This window comes from Bos indicus, chromosome 21 (genome assembly GCF_029378745.1).
Source record: "Bos indicus isolate NIAB-ARS_2022 breed Sahiwal x Tharparkar chromosome 21, NIAB-ARS_B.indTharparkar_mat_pri_1.0, whole genome shotgun sequence".
In the NCBI taxonomy this organism is placed as follows: domain Eukaryota; kingdom Metazoa; phylum Chordata; class Mammalia; order Artiodactyla; family Bovidae; genus Bos; species Bos indicus.
Genome location: NC_091780.1, coordinates 31,707,945 through 31,726,886, shown reverse-complemented (window position 1 = coordinate 31,726,886; position 18,942 = coordinate 31,707,945). Strand labels below are relative to the sequence as shown.

The 18,942-nt window shown below is 54.9% G+C and overlaps 1 protein-coding gene across 3 annotated transcripts in view; it reads right to left on the bottom strand.

Moving 5' to 3' along the window:
* TMEM266 (transmembrane protein 266) overlaps positions 1 to 18,942 on the bottom strand; it is a 123,410-nt gene that overhangs the window by 35,102 nt on the left and 69,366 nt on the right. For all 3 annotated transcript variants that reach the window (XM_019983534.2, XM_070775321.1, XM_019983536.2), the window contains 2 exons: positions 11,812 to 11,966; positions 8,895 to 8,968 (listed from right to left, as the gene is read on the bottom strand). In XM_019983534.2, the coding sequence (XP_019839093.1) occupies positions 8,895 to 8,968; positions 11,812 to 11,966 (229 nt within the window). The remainder of the gene's footprint in view (positions 1 to 8,894; positions 8,969 to 11,811; positions 11,967 to 18,942) is intronic.

Sequence of the window (18,942 nt, the reverse complement as noted above, 5' to 3'; positions counted from 1 at the left end):
AGCCTTTTCTTTCTAGCCCAGCCCATGGAAACAGAGCAGCTAAAAGCAGCTGTGGAGAGGGCTTGGGAAAGCCCTTCTGGGCCATCCTCTTGCTGGAGAAGAGAAACGGCCTGGAACTGGTGGCTCTGAGTCAGGGTCAAAGCTGGAATGAGAACCCAGCTCTGAAACACCCCACCCAGGGGCTTTTCCCCTGTAGCATCCTTTGCAGGTATCAAGCCATGCTGCCCTCCCACCTCACAGCCCCCACCATGGGTCTCGCCCCAGTCGACTAACCCATTGAAAGCTAGTGTTCCTCAAAATGCTGGCAAGGACCCCCTGCTTCAGCAGCATCTGGGTTGTTATTTATTTTTCAGTTGCTAAGTCATGTCTGACTCTTTATGACCCCGTGGACTGCAGCACGCCAGGCTTCCCTGTGCTTCACTGTCTCCTGGAGTTTGCCCAGACTTATGTCCAGTGAGTCAAAGATGCTATCTAACCATCTCATGCTCTGTTGCCTGCTTCTCCTCCTGCCCTCAGTCTTTCCCAGCACCAGGTTCTTTTCCAATGAGTCGGCTCTTTCAAAGTATTGGAGCTTTAATACCAGCATCAGTCCTGGGGTTTTATTTAAAATGAAGATTCCTGGACTCTCATGGAGATCCAGGATATCAGGACCTCTGGGTGAAGGGCCCAGGAATTTGCCTTTTAAACAAACTCCCCTGGGGTCCCAAAAGAATGGCGGGGATGTATGAGGTGACAATGCCCTGGGTGAAACCAGGGAGGCCGCATGCCCAGATGCAACAAGCAGAGAGTTCGATTAGGAATCAAAGGTCAGGGCCCCTTTCTGGTTCTGACTAACCCTTACTAACCATGGGACATTGGCCGAAGCCACCTGCCCCGCCCCAAGACCCTCAGCCTTGCAATCCTGCCCCCAAGTGTTGCAAAGGTCTTTGAGGCAGGGAGGGACCGAGGGACCTGTACCCTCAATTCCAGCTGCCTCTGCCCTCCTGGAGCTAAGAGTTTGCAGTCTCCTTCATTCCAGTCTCACCTTCCAGAGATGAGGTTGCTCTGACGCTCAGGACAGGCTTGGCAAAATCTACAGGATGTCACCCTTTATTGTTTACTATAAGCCAAGGTCTTCTGCCATTTTACAGATACAGAAACTGAGGCTGAGAGGAGCAGGTAAGCCTTCTGGCTCCCAGGCCCCTCTTCCTTCCTACCCCAGGGCCCTCATCTTTTCCCTTGGGAAGCTCTGCTCTCAGGAGGGACGCCCCTCCCTTCTCCCCAGGGAAGGGGCTCAGGCTTCAGGGAGCATGAGGGTGGGTGGGAAGACCTGACCGCTGCACCTGCCAAGAGTGGGACACGACTTAGCGACTGAACAACAACCATCCCTTCTCCAGGCAGAGAGATTCCCTGGCTCATTGGTGAGCAGAGTGGGGGCTGGCACCCTTGCCCCCACAGACCCAGCCCCAAAGCTGGGCCCACTAGCCAGGAAGAAGGAAGCAGCATGCATCCCGCCCTGAGCCTGTGCCCCTGCAACACTGCAGCTGGTGGGTTTGGGGAGTGGGGCAGTGCCCGGGCTCTCTGGGGAGCCGCCTGGCCTGAGGAATACCCCTGGTGCTTCCTCAAGATGCCTATCTACCCCTGGGCAAGTTTTTGCTGCCAAGATGGCTGCAGGCTCCCTCCTCTGCAAGCCCCCTTTTAAACTGGAGCAGCAAGAGGTAGGCACACTGTCCGGGATCCAGCTACAAGGAGAACTTAGGAAATGGGAGCTGAAAGCAGTCTTCAATGTGTTTGCAAAAGAAAGGTCTACCGGGTGAGAAATCTTTCAGGGGAGACCGCAGGGCAGCACAAGCGCGCCCCCTGGAGTTAGGCGTTGATAAAACAGGAGCAGAGTGAGCAGCTCCCCCACTTCCCGCCTCCACCCTCAGGTCTTCCAAATGTGCGGAGATCCCGATGGTGAAGGGCATCTGCCTCCCGCCCTGAACAGCCTCCGCCCTAGGGGTCCAGAGGTGACCCCGCACCAGACGCCGTAGCCGACAGGCGCACTGGCTGCACTGGTTCCATTTCAGCAGGCGGTTCCCAGCTACCTTAAAAGAATGGGTTCAAGGCCGGCAGGATGATAGAGCATGGTGGCGACCACGTGACCAAGGGCCGTGCATTAAGTGCTGACATGACCCGGCTGTGTGCTCACGGTGCGGGGTGCTGCTGGGGGTTGGGGGGCTACCGTGCTAGGCATGGGTAGGAGAGGTAGAGAGCCTGGAATCCACAAGGCAAGCAGAGTTGGTTCTAGAACTCCCTCTCAGCAATATGAACATCTCCACTTCCTCGGTCCTGAAACATCTCTCACTGACCCCAAGTCTCCCTTAAGCCAACCCCCCGTCTCTTCTCCCAAGTTTCTGAAGAGGTGTCTCCACTAAACCCACTGCAGCCTGACGCCGGCCCCCAGCAAAACTGCTGGCACCTGGTAATTAGTGCCGACTCCTCAGCCCCTTGCGGGATGACCCCTGGCTTCTTTGGTTGGTTTCCTTCCTTCCTTCTTTGGTTTCCAGGGTCCCAACCCCTCTGGATTCTCCTCCCACCTCCTGGCTACATCTTCTGTCAGCTTTCCATCCTCAAATTGTTCCCTGGGCTCCATTACTCCTCTCATGCTTCCCGGTCCCCAGACCACTGCACCCTTGGCTTCACCTCCCACGGGACACCTGGGGGCCTCCCTCCCTCTCCTCCCCCCGCCCCCCTCTTCCTGCAGCAGTTTCTGGGCTTAGTGAAGGGCATCCCCACCCCCTCTTAGGAGACCGGTCCCCCTCCCCCTCCAAGTCATGCTTGGCCCCGTCTCTTGCTCACATGCTCCCCTCGATGCTGGCCAGTCCCCACATCCTGCAGTTTAGCTCCTTCAACTCCAGCTTGTTCCTTCCTCCGTCCTGCTTCCACTGCTCTGGGTCAAACCTTTAACCCCGAAGCTGAACCACATCTCCCAAATAGTCCCCAAATTCCAGTCTTCCTCCCACTTCCAACACCCACTCCTCATTGCCTTGCCTGGCTGATTTCTCAAAAAGGCCAATTTCATCACTTCCCTCTCCTGCTTGGAGCCTCCTCCCCACTCTGAACACGATGCCCCAATCCTGAGCAAGGCACCCTACTCCTGAACAAGATGCCCCACTCTTAAGCAAGACCTGGAAAGGACCTCGTGACCTGGCCTGGTCCCCAGGACATCTCCTTCCACCTCCCCAGCCACAGGCAACACCCCAACATGCTGTGGTCGCTCTTTCTCAGTCCCTTGTTCGCTCTGTGACCACTGCCTGAGGCCCTCCATGCCCCCACCCATCTGGCAGCTCACACATCCAGCAGCAGCTTGCGGGCCCTCTGAGGTCTCCCACTGACTGCAGTGGGAGATTTAAGCTCAGTTTCTTGTTCTCATTATACACATCTGCTTGGCTCCTTCCCAGTAGACAGTAAACCCCTGAACGGGGCCTGCGTCTTGATTATCAGGGCAGAATTCTCATGCCCAGCACCACCTACAGAGCCAGCACCTGGCACAGAGTCACCCAAAAGTAGGAGCCAGATGAATAAGTGAGAGCTTCCATTTTTCAGGTGCCTCCTCTGCTTCCCAGGTGGCACTAGTGGCAAAGAACCCGCCTTCCAATGCAGGAGACTTGAAAGATGCAGGTTTGATCCCTGGGTCGGGAAGATCCCCTGGAGAAGGAAATAGCTACGCAGTCCCAGTAGTCTTGCCTGGAGAATCCAACAGACAGAGGAGCCTGGTGGGCTACAGTCCATTGGGTCACAGAGTTAGACACAACTGAAGCGACTCAGCACACGTGCACCTCTGTGCCAGGCTCTCTATCAGGCACTGGGAGATTAATTTTATGGGTCAATTTGGCTGGGCTACAGGTATTCTGATGTCTGGCCAGACATCATTTTGGGGTGTGTCTGGGGGGGGTGTTTCTGATGAGATTATCATTTGAACCAGTAGTCTTGAGTAAAAGCAGACTGCCGTCCCCAGTGTGAGTGAGTCTCATTCTTTTCAATCCACCGAAGGGCCACAGAAAACAAAAGGAGGACGGATCTGCTCTCTCTGCTCTAACAGCCAAAGTTAAAAGAAACCTTGATCAACTTATGTGTGGATGCACCAAGTATGGTCTTTCCATACAATGGAAGGGTGCTGAGACATAAAAAGGACACAGGCACTGAACCACACTCCATGGGAATGAACTTGAAAACATGTTGCGTGAGAGAGCCAGACCCAAAAAGTCAGATATGGAATATTTCCACTTTTATGAAATATCCAGAATAGTTAAGTTCATAGAATCAGAAAGCAGACTGGTGTGGTTGGCAGGGGCTGTGGGAAAGGGGGAATGGGGGAGTGGCCACTCAGTGGGGACAGGGTCTCCTCTGTGGGTGATGAAAATGCTTTGGAACTGGAAAGGGGTGATGGTTACACAGCACTGGGTGCTCAATGCCGCTGAACCTTTAAAAGGCTGTCATGTTGGGACTTCCCTGGTGGTCCAGTGGTTAAGCATCTGCCTGCCAATGCAGGGGACACAGGTTCGATCCCTGGTCCGGGATGATCCCACATGCCTCTGACCAACTAAGCCCCTATGCCACAGCTGCTAAGTCTGCACATTCTAGAGCCTGTGCTCTGCAACAAGAGGAGCCACCTCAATGAGAAGCCTGCACACGGCAATGAAGAGTAGCCCCCCTCTTGCCATGAGAGAAAGCCTCCAGGCAGCAACAAAGATCCATCACAGCCAAAAATCAATTGATAAAAATAAAAGGCTCTGTTTTGTGAATTTCACCTCAATAGAATCATAATAATAATAAACAGAAGGAAGAAGCAGCAGCTGCTGCCCCTGCCTTGAGGCTCCCATCTACAAGGTCAGCCGTGGGCTAGCTTTCCCCTCCTCCAGGAAAAGGAGCTGGGCCTCTGCATCTCCACCCTGGCTAGGGAACGGGGCCAACACCCCATGACCCACACTCAGGCCCTGCTGCAGGGTGACCCACCCTGGCTGGGCCCACAGGCCTCGTGGAGTCTCGGGAAGAGAAGCAGCTGGCCTCCCCAGTTGCAAGTGACCACTGGGCCTGGTCTCAGCCAAGGGCGGTTTGCACAACTGTCCATCTGGATTCTGAAGGCTCTCCCCAGTCTCAGTGCTGCAGGGCCCCATGGAAGCAGGAGGAAGCGGGATGACCCTGCCTGACATGGCCCAGGAAGCTGCCCAGGCATCCACATTCACCTCGTGCCCCTGCAGGGACCCTGCCCGGCCTGACTGCGTGTGGGGCGCCTACTCACACTGCAATGAGAAGCGTCTGCCTTGCTGCTGAATAGCTTGGCCTGTTTGAACAGATGGCAATTCCTCAAACTGAATTACCATCTGTAAAAGAGATGACCAGTGCAAGTTCAATCCATGGTGCTTCATCATGCAGGGCACCCAAAACCAAAGCTCTGGGACAACCCAGGGGGGTAGGGGGGATTCAAAATGGGGGGACACATGTATACCTGTGGCTGATGTTGATGTATGGCAAAAACTGTCACAATATTGTAAAGTAATTAATTCTCCAATTAAATTTAATTGATTTTTAAAAATTGATGTCTTCACACTAAGCCCAAAGCAGCCCCATACTTCTCTTAAGACTCAGCTCTGTGCTCTGGGGCGTCTTCCTTGGAGCAGCCCTTGGAGCTCTGAGATGGGCAAGGATGGGCTGGCGTTCGCACACCCACCCAGAGGCCTGCATCTGTGCCGCCCATCTTCCTGAGGGCCTGGCAGTTTTCTGCTCCTCCGCAGCCTCAGTTTTCTAACTCACAAAATGTCCTGCCCGACTCGGGGACGGTCCTCAAGCTCAGCTGAGACGTGGGGTGGGACGGGGCTCAGAACTAAGTGATGGGCCACCTGGCCTCAGGAGCCCTTTGGGTGTGACCTTCCTGGACTCCACACCCACCCCCGGCCGGCGGCCATGGCCCTGGGTGCTCCCCAGAGGGACAAGGGCCAGCCCCGAAGGGGCAGCATTGGCTTCTCCCTAGGTGAAGGGGTGTGCTGGGTCTGTGGTCAGAGATTTCACAGGGTTCGGGCTTTTCTTTCTCAGTTGCTGACCCAGACCTTTCCCTCAGATTCTCAGTCTGCTCCCCGCCTGCGTGCACCAGGGCCAAGGCGGGTGGGCAGGGAGGGGCATGCGGCGGGGACACGCCAGACAAGAGTCCGGAGCCTTGGGCCCCGTTTTGGTGGAAACCGGCTACGTGACCCTGGGCTGCGGTCCTCATCTGCATGGTTTTAAAGGGACGCTTTTGGCATTTTCAGCAGGCAAATCTGCAAGCCTACTCCATGGCGGAGGGACAGGTGACTCCCGCTTGAGGTGCCCCTGTCATGGTGAGAAGCACAAACACCTTCACACACTTCCAACCCTCCGGGGGGTAGGGGTTGGGGGCCTCTATGGCAGCGGTCCCCAAGCTTTTTGGCACCAGGGACTGGTTTTGTGGAAGACAACTTTTCCTTAGATGGGGCGAGGGGTGGGGGGCATGTGGTAATTAATCTGAGCCCGAGCCATGGGGATTGATGGGAACACAGATGAAGCTTCGCTCCCTTGCCCTCTGCTCATCCCCTGCTGTGCAGCCTGGTTCCTAACAGGCCTCACCCGGGTCAGCCCTGGTCCACAGCCTGGGGCTGGGCCCCCCTGCTCTGTGGGACGGCTCTAACCTCTTCAGATGCTAGGTTCTCCTGGGAGCTCCGGGGACACCCAGACTCTCGAGCTGGGCTGCCCCTCATGTGGGGCTGGCTGTGCTGGGGAAGGCAGGGCTCCCCTGTTACTTTCCTGTTATCCCTCTATTATTCCTGTTACCCCTGTTACCCCCCACCCCCCATTACTCCCCTGTTACCCTCTCTTACTCCCACCTTACAGCCCCACCCTCCTCATCTCTGACAAGGCCCAAGGTCACAGTCATTCTCCCCCAGCCCCCAGCTCTCCCTGCTGAGCCTGTGGGAAGCCCAGCCCACTTCCATGGCGTGGAGACAGGGCGGGGGGCGGGTGAGGGTCTGAAGCCACAATGCCTCTACACAGGGGCTTGTCTGTTTCAGGTGGCTCGTCTCTAGCAGTGACAGGAAGGGAATGCCAAATTAACGCTGGGTAATAAATTCTGTGAAGCCAATAAAACCAAAGCGGAGGGATAGATGGAAGAACCGCAGCAACTGATTAAACATTTTTGTTGGCAGTCACAGACACATGGCACATTTTCCAGGGCTTGCATCAAGCTGACATCTGGCCAGGGCCCATGTATGTGTGGGAGGGAGCCCCGGTGAGTGGAGATGAGGGGACCCCCCAGCCGGAGACAAGGACCCTCCGAGGGGCAGCAGGCCGGGGAGCAGGCACTATCTGGGGGCCAAAGCATCTCTGGGACGATGACCTTGGTGAGCTGGTGGGGACACCTCCCAGGAAGGGCAGTGTTGGGTCTGCCCCCTCAGTCTGAGCCCAGGCTCGCTGGCCAACTTCGTGGGCTGCAGGAGCCGAGGCCCGGGAAGAGAATGTTCCGGGTGTGGAATGCCTGCTGCCCAGCCCAGCACACCCCACACCCAGGCTGAGGATTCTGGACTCCAGGCCTAAGGGGCCTGGGCCTCCCCTGAGTCTGAGAAAGAGAGTGCATGCCACTAGCCAGTGTCAGAGCTGGCCCACCGAGAACCCCGGACACGAGAGGATCCCGGGTGCCTGACTCCCTGGGTTGCCTAATCACATCACAAAACACTCTCTACTTCCATCCCTCCATGCACATCACTGCTCTCCCAGAGCACCCTTCCGCCCTTTGAGGCCCTGCTGTGCTCTGGGACTCAGAGGCCCCTCTGCTTCTGAGCTGGTGTGAGCTGTGCGTGTACGTGTGTGCGCATGTGTGTGTGTGCACAAGCCTACACGCCAACGGGCTCTGCACCATGTTCCTTTCTGACTTCCTCCCCACGCCTCCTGACCACGTTGAGAGGCCCCAGTGGGACTCTGCCCGGGGTAATCTGGACCTGCGGCAGTGCTGGGTGAGGGCACATGGAGTGGGCCAGCGGCCAGCTGACTCGGGCCCATCTTCCGTTAGGAAGAACAGGGCTGCCACACAAAACTCTCTCGTTCTATAAAGACCCGCCACCCACAGGATGAAGCCCAGTCTTCTCAGCCTCCCCTGCAGACCCTGCCGGGAACAGCCCCAAGTCGATGCCCCTGAAATGCAGGCAGGGGTTACTGTGACAGGCCCGGAGCTGCCCACAGGACTGGCCACTCACCCTCCCGTCAAGGCAGAGGAACCGGGCCGAGATCCTGGTTCCATGCATTTCAGATGCGCTCAAGGCTATCAGCTCCCATCAAAACCCAGGGCCCTAGGGCTTCTCGGTGATTTTCCCCTCTTATTTCACACACAGAGAAATGGGCTGGGGCTTTATCAGCTGACTCTAGCAATGGCAAAGGGCATCTGTGCTCCCTGACCCCAGCACATGCCCCTTTGCTCCCACAGAAGGGTCACAGCTCAGTCTAGCCAGACCCTGTCCCCCCTGAAAACCTGGGTCAAGTCCACTGCCTGGCCGTGACTCCGTCTCTCTGCCTCCTGAGCCTCGCCCCCCGGCGCACCCAGGACCACAGCCATAGTGTCCCAGTCAGTCTCCCCGCTCCAGGCCCCTGGGCTTTGGCCTGGCCTCTGCCTGCTCCTCACCAGCTGCACAAACCATCTGCTCTCTCTCAACCACCTCCCACTCAGCCTCACCTTCACAGAGGTCACCTTCCACCCCTTACCTGGACAACACCTGCTCACCATCCGGGCCACCCGCCAAGGCCCAGCACACAACTTCGCTCCCCGTATTGTGTCTCCCTCTTTGCAGCCTCGAGGGCCAAGAGACTAAAGCTTCGTCTCCCCGGGACAGAAGTTGCCCTGAAGAGATGGTCACAGGGCCCGAGTCTCAACCCACCTCCGAGAAGAACACCGAGAGGATGGCCAGGCTGATCCAGTGTATCACGCCAGCAAACTGGAACGCACTGGAAACTGCAAGCACAGTAACAGGGGTCGATTTTAGGAGTAAGGAATGAGGTCCATCCGCAAAGCGGGCTTCGAGGCATGGAGGCAGGCCTCCAGGAGCCCGGAGAGTGAGCATTTGGACTGGGAAGCAGTCGGGTCAGAGAACATGAGGGAGCTTTAAGGGCTGTCTGCAATGGAGGTGGAAGGAGGTGGGTGGGTCTGTGATGCTGTTTTTCCTTCTACCCGAGAGGCTGCCTCCATCTCCCCCCAGGCTGCCTCTCAGAGTTCCAGAAAGGAGCCTTCCAGAGGGACCTTACAGAGACATCCAGGGCTCTCGGACCAGGGAAGGCAGCTTTGGTCAGATCTAGATGAGCTTTCAGAAATCCCCACCACAACTGACCCCCAAAGCACTGTGCGCTGTGAGTGGGATTTAAGGCAAGCTTCCTTTGACTTCTCATTCTGAAACTTCTGAGTGGCTGAGATGGCAGTGTTAGCCAGAGTATTCTGGGGAGAAGACTGGAGCTGGGACTGGCAGAGGGAGCTGGGGGTGGGGAGGGGATGTCAGCCTCACGAAAGTGGCACAGCTTCCCGCCTCCAGAGCGTGAGCAGGGAGCGCCAGCAGCCACTGAAACTCCCACCCCACCTTCTACCAGACAGTTCTTGGCACTGAGGCACCACCTCTGGGCTCATAGTATAGGAGCCCTGAGGCTAACAGTAAGATGCTGGGATCCAGGACAAGGGCAGGTGGGCTTTGATAGAGAGAGGGCAGAAGGGGATGCCTCTCAGAAGGCCAGCCCAAAAGAGAGAGTGGTAGGAGTGGGTGACCCCGGGCGGCGTGGCAGGGCAGAAACAAGACACAGGAATGCTGCTGGGAGCACGCTTCCCTACTGCACTCTGGCCAGGCCTGCTCAGCACGTGGCTCAGCTCCCCTGGGAGCCCAGGAAAAATGCCCTGAGCCATCGGGGGGCAGGCTGGCCAAAGAGAGGAACCCACAGCCTCCCCAAAGCTCTGAGATGGGCCTGCCCTGGGGGGCAGGCAGAAACGAAGCCCTGGACCATGTCCAGGGTCACAGAGCTGCCACACTGGGTTCCAGGTGGGAGACTTTGGGGCCCCTGGCTTGAGGCCAATACGAGCCTCAGAAGGCAAGGCCTGCCCCACTGTGGGTCACATGAAGATGAGTGGGAACTGGGAGGCTGAGGCCTGCATGATTCTGAAGGGGCCTGCGTGATTCTGAAGGGACTTCCAGATGATTCTGGAAACATAAAATCTCTCCCCATTATTTCTCAAATGAATTCCTGGGCCTTTTTTTACGGTTCGCTTTAAAAGAGCAATAAATCTCTGATTGTGCATTTTATGGAATTTAAGATGCCTTTTATGAGCTGCTATTGGATCTCCCACCAAAATCAATCTCCTGGATACTTAATTTTAAGCAAAATTCCAGTGTCGGCCGCGTTCTCGGTTCTACCCAATGCCTGAGCAGCCAAGGGCCCAGGGTATAACCCACAACAGGGAAAGAAAGACTCTGTTATGGTCAGACCTCATAAAAAGCAGACAGAGGGATGAGTGGGAGGGAAAATAGACAACACAGTATAATTGAAGACAGGCTGAGTGTAAAATCAGGGCTGGTTACTTTCTGCTGGAAGATACGGTGATTAGAACCAAGGGGCCACCAGCTGTACAAAGCCAATGAGGCTCATCAGACAAAAGCAACTCTGCACTCTCTGCTGCCCTCTCGGAGAGGAGAGAAGGCTAACAGGTTGGCAGGAGCTTTGACGGACCCTGAGTGCAGAAACTCCAGTAAAGGACCTGCGGAAAACAAGTCTTAAGATGACAGAACAGGTCTGGGGGTGGCCGGATCAACAGTCCTGGATTTTGCCAAAGGACGGGAAGGAAATCTCTCAGAGGGCCAACAAGTTCATTTCTTTTTTTATTTGCATTTGAATGAACCATCCTCTAACTAGGGGACCTCTGGGGATGCAAAGAGCACTCACTCACCCAAAGCCAAGAGTCAAGGCCCTTGGCCCTTCATGCTGGTACACCAAACAGGGATCTACAAGGGGCTGGGGGCAGAAGAGGACCCTCTGCTCTGATGGCTGTGCTGCCAAGGGGCACCTGGAAGGACAGAAGAGGTGGCAGGCAAGCCAGCAGCCACCCCGTGCGTCAGGCTCCCATGAACGTAGGACAAACACCAACAGGACCAGGGTGAGGAGGAAAACCGGCATGAGGGCTCGGCATCCCAGCTCCAATACCTCTCACCAAGGGGAAGTCCAACTTCTCCCAAGCTTCATTCCCATACCCGTAGAGAGGGTAACAGCCGTCTTGCCTGTCTCCCAGGGCTGCTACTAGGATCAGATGCACAGAGAAGTGCTTCCAAAATGATCACATTATAGACACATAACCCTGCCAACTTACAACTGGTTAAAAACACAAGGAATCCTAGCATCGCTGTGGCTGCTGTCATTACAGGCTACTACAAAGTGAGACGCCTCCACACATGGGAACTCTAAGCTACAGAAAATCCCAATCTGGAAGATTCCAAATGGGAACAATAAAAAAAAAAAAGATGCACACAGGGGTCCCCAACGCTTTGGATCTTATCAGCTGCTGATCATGGCATGCTGGGGAGGGGGAGTGAAGAGGCCACCCTGGGTGGATGGGGGGCAAACCCATGCTGGGATGACACAGAGAGGGGCTGCCAGATGCTTTCTTCCCCGCGGTCACCCCCATGAGCTATGGGGCCGGGGTGGGGTGGGGGGGTGGACAGCCGTCAGGCCGGGGGCAGATCTCACTGGTGGTTGGGGACCCCTGATGGATGCACATGGAATATTGACATCATATGTGTTTGCATATGTATCTCTCTTGCTACTCACACTGGAGAAGCTTTATATCTATTAGAAGTTCCAGAGTCAGGAGAATCACCACCAATATTACACAGGTTACCAGGAAACCGTTGACACTCGCACTGAGCAAAAATACCTGCCACACGGCTGCTCTCTTCCCACAGCACGGCTTCAGCCAGGTAGACCTGCGGGGACAAGAGCGGGGAAGGAGGCATGAGCCGGGAAGGGGGTATGGTGGGGGGGCCCGTTGCAGCCCTGCTCTCAGACCCCGCCCCCGGCCCACCACCTCCCACCTCCCCGGCTCTGCGCCTTCTTCACGGGCGCTGGGCAGAAGGACGAAGACTGGAAACATCTCACTGAGAGATGCAGCTTCGTTTACAGGCTGACCCAGGCTGCTCACAGCATCTCCCTGTGCTCCAGTCTCTTCATCTTTAAAATGGGAACAAAACCACATCTCACAGCCTTGTTGTAAAGACAGAAGATCACAAAGGTTAGTGGAGAGGCTGGCTATGTGATAAGTACTGCATGAATTATTATAATTATTACATTTATTACTATAGGGCTTCCATGGTGGCTCAGTGGTAAAGAATCTGCCTGCCATGCAGGGGACCCGGGTTTGATCCCTGGGTGGGGAAGATCCCCTGGCGAAGGGCTTGGCAACCTACTCCAGTATTCTTGCCTGGAGAATCCCCATGGACAGAGGAGCCTGGCTACAGTCCATGGGGTCCAAAGAGATGAACACAACTGAGTGACTAACACTTTTACACTTTCACTTTATTATTATCCTTCTGTGCAGGGTCAGAATGGAGCACACGTTCTACATTCAGGAGACCCTCAAAACCACCTCTAACAAGTGCTCAGTGAATTAATAGGCGAATTTTCTTTTTTTTTTTTTTCAGTTATATAAGAAAAGATTTGAAGTAGATCTTTGTTTCTCAAAGCAGACTGTAAGAAACATTAGTTCCACAGAACATTAATGGTTGTTACTCAATAAAAAGTTTCCATGGTTGGGTAAGTTTTGGAAAATTTGTGTCAAGGTTAAATGGATTATTTTTCTTTGCAGGACATTTTAGTGCCATTAATATGCTATCACACACCAACGGACTCCAAAAGGAATTACAGAATCAGTGTTTCCTAAGCTCACTATCCCACAGCACACTTCTGTATGTGGCATCTGGAGGGACTAGTGGTCCGTGGACCAGCTTTTGGGAAACCCTTGACTACACGATCATGATCATACTTAGATATGCGGCCACCAAGGATGAAATCTTTCCTGAGTAGGCCTGAATGTGGAGAGAAAGCAGAGAATCTCAGAGCTGGTAGGTCTCTTAGGACACTTGATCCACTGCTTTCAGGAACACAAGATTCTGGTGATAAGGGGGTGCCTCTAAGAAGGTCTTGGGATGGTGAGGTCAAAACTCACTGCCTTGGTAGGTTATTTATGGGCTGGACCCACCTGCCTGCCTTGACAAGGAGGAATGAGGTGCCCTGGATCACCAGTGGCTGGGGCCTTCTCGCTTCTGGCTGACCTTCAGTCTCCTGGGGCCATGCCAAAGGCATTCTAGACCTCCGTTTCCCCATATGTAAAACTTCTTAACCTCCAGGGTCATTGAAAATTAAATGAGAAAGTGTATCTGACCTGGAAGGAAACATGCAGCTGATGACGATGGTGATGGTGGTGATGATGGTGGTGGTAATGATGATGATAAATTATCTGATGGCCCAAAGATCCGGCTGTCACCCCTGTCCTTCCTGTCCTGAGGGAGCGGCCGGCTGGAGCCTGCTGCACAGCGGCCAGGACCCTCCCTCAAAGAACCCGAGGGTGTCGCTGGAAGGGGGACTCCTGCCTTGAGGTGCTTCCTTCTCCCCGAAGGAATACTGTGGGTGCTTCCAAAAGGAGATTTCTTCCTCACAATCCATCCAAGGAAGGCTCGAAGGAGGCCCCAGCTGTGGGAAGGTGGGACAAAGCTCGTGGCTCTTCAAGGAAACCTGGCTTATTCAAATCTTTCTTGGATGTTTTCTAAAACCAATGGGAATGATAGGTGTCCTTGGCTCCGGGGGAAAAAACTGGGGGTTCAATCCCCAGCCTCAGAAGCTGGTCCCAGGAAGAGGGGTAGGGGAATTCCATCAGGTGATGGGGAAGGATGGAAGGTGCCTTGGACAGGCAGAGGGTGACTGATGTGACCCCCAAGCCCACAGCCAAGAGTGTGGCTGGGGTGAGGGGTGAGGAGAGCTGCCAGGTAGAAGGGAGGGTTCTCACTGGGGACAAGAGTGAGTGGAGGCCAGACTGAAGGCAGGTTTCAAAGTCCCCAGCAGAACCACCTCGCTCCACCTTCCTGAAGGTTCACGAGGGCTCCCCCTGACCCTGGATCTTAGCAGAAAGGTCAAGAAGCGATTGGTGGCCCACGACTAAATAGGCTGCAGGATAAACCTCAAACCAACACCACGCAGACCTCAGGAGGGTTGCCAGAGAAAGTACAGGACAAACAGGTAAATCTTGGATAAGCAATCAACAATTTTCTACTGTAAGTATGTCCCAATCGCTGCAATGGGCTTCCCAGGTGGCTCAGTGGGTAAAAGAATCCGCCTGGTGGTGCTAGTGGTAAAGAACCCGCCTGCTTAAAGCAGGAGCCGTAACAGAAGCGGGTTCAATCCCTGGGTTGGGAAGTCTCCCTGGGGGAGGGCATGGCTGCCCACTCCAGTACTCTTGCCTGGAGAATCCCATGGTCAGAGGAGCCTGGTGGGCTACAGTCCACGGGGTTGTAGACTCAGACACGACTGAAGCAACCGAGCAAGCAGGCATGCACAATCATTGCACGCTTACACTAAAAAACAAAACTCATTGTTTATCTGAAATTCAGATTTAACTGGGTACCCTGTAACCTTATTTGCTAAATCTGACAGCCCAAATTCAGAGCAGAGGGGGCTTGAGGTGGGTCTGATGAAAGTGGCTGGGATAAGTCAGAGGGATGCATGGGAACCCTGGGAAACAGGTGAGAAGCCAGCATCAGGGAAGGAAAGACCAGGAGAGGGACACCGCTGGGAGGGCTGTGCGTCTGTCCAGGAGACCAGGAAATAAGGACTAGCACGGCCAGCTCAGAGGGACAGCCGTGTCCCACCTGGCCGAGGCCCAGAGAAGCCTAAAGACTCTGCCCACAGGGGCTATCCGCTGTGCATGCTTTTGTGTGTATGAAAAATCCCTTTGGATTTTAAAAAAATTATTTATTTTGCTGCACCAGGTCTTGGTTGCGGCATGTAGAGTCTTTATTTGTGCTATGTGAACTCTTCATTGCAGGATGTTGGAGCTACTTCCCCGACCAGGGATGGAACTGGGGCCCCCTGCATCAGGAGCTCAGTCTCAGCCGCTGGACCAGGGAAGTCAGACCCTTTGAATTCTAAGGTAGCCCTGGCCATCACCACTGACTGACCTCCTCTCCTCCTGGCCCATGCTGAGGGGGTCATGTCTTCTTTTCTCACAACATGACATTTCCGACCCCCTTCCAGGGGCCCTATTTAACCTTTTCGCACCCCTCACCCCGATTCTCGCCCAGCTCCAGCTGCCCCGGCACGTCCTCTGGAAGTCTCCTGCCGCCCTCTGCCCTCCTGTTCACTCCTCCCCGAGGCCACGAGCACTTTCACTGCCGGGTCCCAGAGGAGACCCAGCTCCAATTCCACATCCTCCCTGAAACCCAGTCCAATTGTGTGTGGCCCCTAAACCGAAGCCATTTCACTGTCACCTGAAATCTGAGGCAAGCGCTTTCCATGTGATGAATAAAAAAGGGCAGCTGCCAAGGCCATTTGCTGGAGCTGCTGCCACGCTGAGCACCAGAGGAAGACGCGCCTGTATGCCCAACAGGGGCCGGGGGGCACCTGTTCTCCTCCGTGCCTGCGCATCCCCGAAGCATACGGTGTGCCCTCAGAGCCCGAGCCTTCTACCCTGAGAAGTAGCTCTGGTACTTCTTCAAGTAGCAGTCTTTCCCTCTAAAAAGGAGACTCCAAGCTTGAGCTGTCTCCATGGGAGGGAAAAGTCATTTTATGTTGCTGTTTCAAATGTTAAGATGTTGCTTTTTATTTTTTTGTGTGATTGGAAAAACTTCCTAAGCAGACCTGGGTTTGGTCACTGGGAAGCGGTCAGTGCTGTAGTTTGAAGCTGGCAGTGCGGGCCTGGCCCTGACACCATGGCATCCCTTAGATGCCAGGACTCAGAAACCAGGCTGGGAAAGATCTAGAAGTCAAGTGCGTGCCGGACACCCTGGGTGTCCTACCCTAGGCAGGCACTGTGACCCAGACAGGCAGCAGCTCTCGGGCTGCCCTTCCGTGGGTGAGAGGCAGACCATAAATGTAACGAACTAGGAAATTAGGAATTTCCCCAGTGGTCCAGTGGTTAAGAATCCGCCTGCCAATGCAGGGGACACAGGTTTGATCCCTGGCCCGGGGGGATCCCACATGCTGCAGAGCAACTAAACCCCTGTGCCACAACTACTGAGCCTGTGCTCTAGAGCCTGCACTCGGCAACGAGAGAAGCCTCCACAGTGACAAGCCCGGGCCCAGAACTAGAGACTAGCTCCCGCTCGCCACCGCAAGAGAAAGCCTGTGTGCAGCAACGAAGACCCAGTGCAGCCGAAACGTAAATAAACGGAATTAATTCATTAAAACAGGTTAGGAAATTAGATGGTGTGCGACAAGGTGGTGGGTTCTGTGGAAGAAAAGAGGGGCATGAAGGGTGGCATTTCAAACTAGGTGGTCAGGGTAGGCCTCACCCAGAAAGTGCCACTGTAAGCAAGAGCTGGAGGGAGTGAGGCTGTGCAGATCTGAGGGCACGGTGGCGACGTACAGGAAACAGGGACTGTTTGTGGTAAAATTGTATTGGACTCCCAAGGAATCTCTGGCAGAGTAAATACCAGAAGGGCAGGATCTGGGAGCTGGGCTGGGGGTGGGAGAGGTGGGGCTCCCCCTTTAGGCTGGGGGCAGTTTACCTAACCCACCTGGGGCAGATGCTGCAGGCGTTCCCACAGCCCTTGGGGCAACCGATGCAGTTCCTAAAGAACCCCACGTGAAAGTGTTAGTCACTCAGTTATGTCCGACTCTGCGACCCCATGGACTGTATAGCTCACCAGGTTCCTCTGTCCAAGAAATTCTCCAGGCAAGAGTACTGGAGTGGGTTGCCATTCCCTTCTTCAGGGGATCTTCCCAACCCAGGGATTGAACCCGGGTCTCCTGCACTGCAGGTGGGTTCTTTACCTTCTGAGCCGCCTTGGGAAGCCCCAAAGAACCCAGGGCAGTTGCAAACAGAGCCCAAGACTGCCTGAGTCCTGCGCTTCCACTTCCACACCAGCCCAGGGGTCCCCCTGGCCCTGCTCTGCCTTCAGCTACCATCCCTCAACCACGTCCATGTGGAGGTGACTTCCTGCAACCCCTCTTTTTGCACAAGTTCAAGAAGTGCGATTCACACATGCTCTATGTGAAGCCCAGGGCAATACACGTGCGGGTGGACGCAGCTGCAGCAGGTGGAGGGAGACCACCCATCAAGGAAAGAACAGCATCCAGGGATCCAGTAGCTGCTGAGGAGCGGCTGCCTGGGGCAGGAAGGCTGCAGTCCACATCCAGCTCAATGGTTCTCAACCTTGGCTGGTCTGAGGACCACTAAGAGAGCTTAACAACATCCCAGCGCCTGGGCCACACACCGTATCATTCAAAACACAACCTCTAGGGTGGGACTCAGGCCTCAGTAATTTTTGATCTCCTTGGAAGATCCCCTGGAGAAGGCAATGGCAACCCACTCCAGTATTCTTGCCTGGAGAATCCCATGGACAGAGGAGCCTGGTGGGCTACCGTCCATGGGGTCGAAAAGCGTGAGACACAATTGAGCAACTAACACTTTCACAAAGTGCAGCTGAACTTGAGAACCACTGTCTTTGGTCTCTGATGCCCAGTGGACTCTGGGAACCAGCAGCAGCAGCATCACCTGGGGCTTGTTAGAAACGCAGACTCTTGGGCCTCCCCATACCCATGGAATGAGTGCATGCCAATGAGATCCTGGGTGATCTGGGTGACGACCACTGTAGTGGATTTAGCAAGAGGCACTGGGCAGCTCAGGAGGTGGGCAGGGCATGGTCAGGGGAGACGGGGTGCAGAAGAGATGAGGCAGTGAAGGCAAGCAGGTCCCCAGCCAGCCCCAGGGCTGGGGCGCAGGACCCAGCACTGAGGAAACGGTGAAGAAGGCAGGCCCCCCGGGGAGCAAGAAGGAGCACTGATTCTCACTGAGGTTGAGTGTGTGTGTTCGGGGGCATCGAGGGATTCCTTACCCCAGACCTAAGGCTGAAGTCAGAGTCCAAGCAAGCTCTGGGCTTCCAGCTCCATGAAGAGCAGGACTGTGGGCCCCAAAGCTCCATGACGGAGGCTGGGCTGAAACAGCAGACTTCCTGGCTGCCCCAGTGTTTGGAAATCCCAAGCTGCTGATAAAATGTCCTCTGAGAGTCAAATGATTCAGACATTCCTAGGAGACTGTGTCTTAGCAGAAAAATAGAATCTTTCCAGCTTCATAATGTCCCTGAATGATTAAATAATGACTCAAGGAGTTCCATGGGCCAAAAGGGAAATCAGCATTGACTCTTTAATTAGAGAAGATACTTTCCTCCGTCTCTTGAGCATCCAGTCCTGTCCATCAAAGCCCTGGAGTGGGTTTTCAGGGTGGTGTTATCCCCAGGAACACCACCAGAGGGCAGGCGTCTCTCAATTTCCTATCTTGGTGCAGTGACAGCGAGGGGACAGCTCCAGGAGGCCGGCTTGGGCTGCCAAAGTCTGTAAATACCAACAAGCAGATGGCATCTCCTGGCAGGCAGGCGTGTGTCCTACTGTGAGGGTCCACCAGTCACTCCTGAGACCTCAGAGAAACCCTGGAGCGGGAGGGGAGGTGAGTGCCCTTACTGCTTCTGTTTATATACTTAGGTGTCTTGATAAAAGTTGGAGAGAATGACTTTTAGAATGTGAGAATGAACTCTGGCAAGTTTCTGATGGAACCTTCATAGGAGGTCAGGCCGCGTGAGCGGCCCAGAAGGAGGCGGCTCCAGGTCACTGCTCCATCAGGCAGTGTTCCCAAGCCTGGCACCGAAACAGCCCCGTTCTGAAAGGCAGAGCAGAGCTGTGCGCTGCCAGGACAGC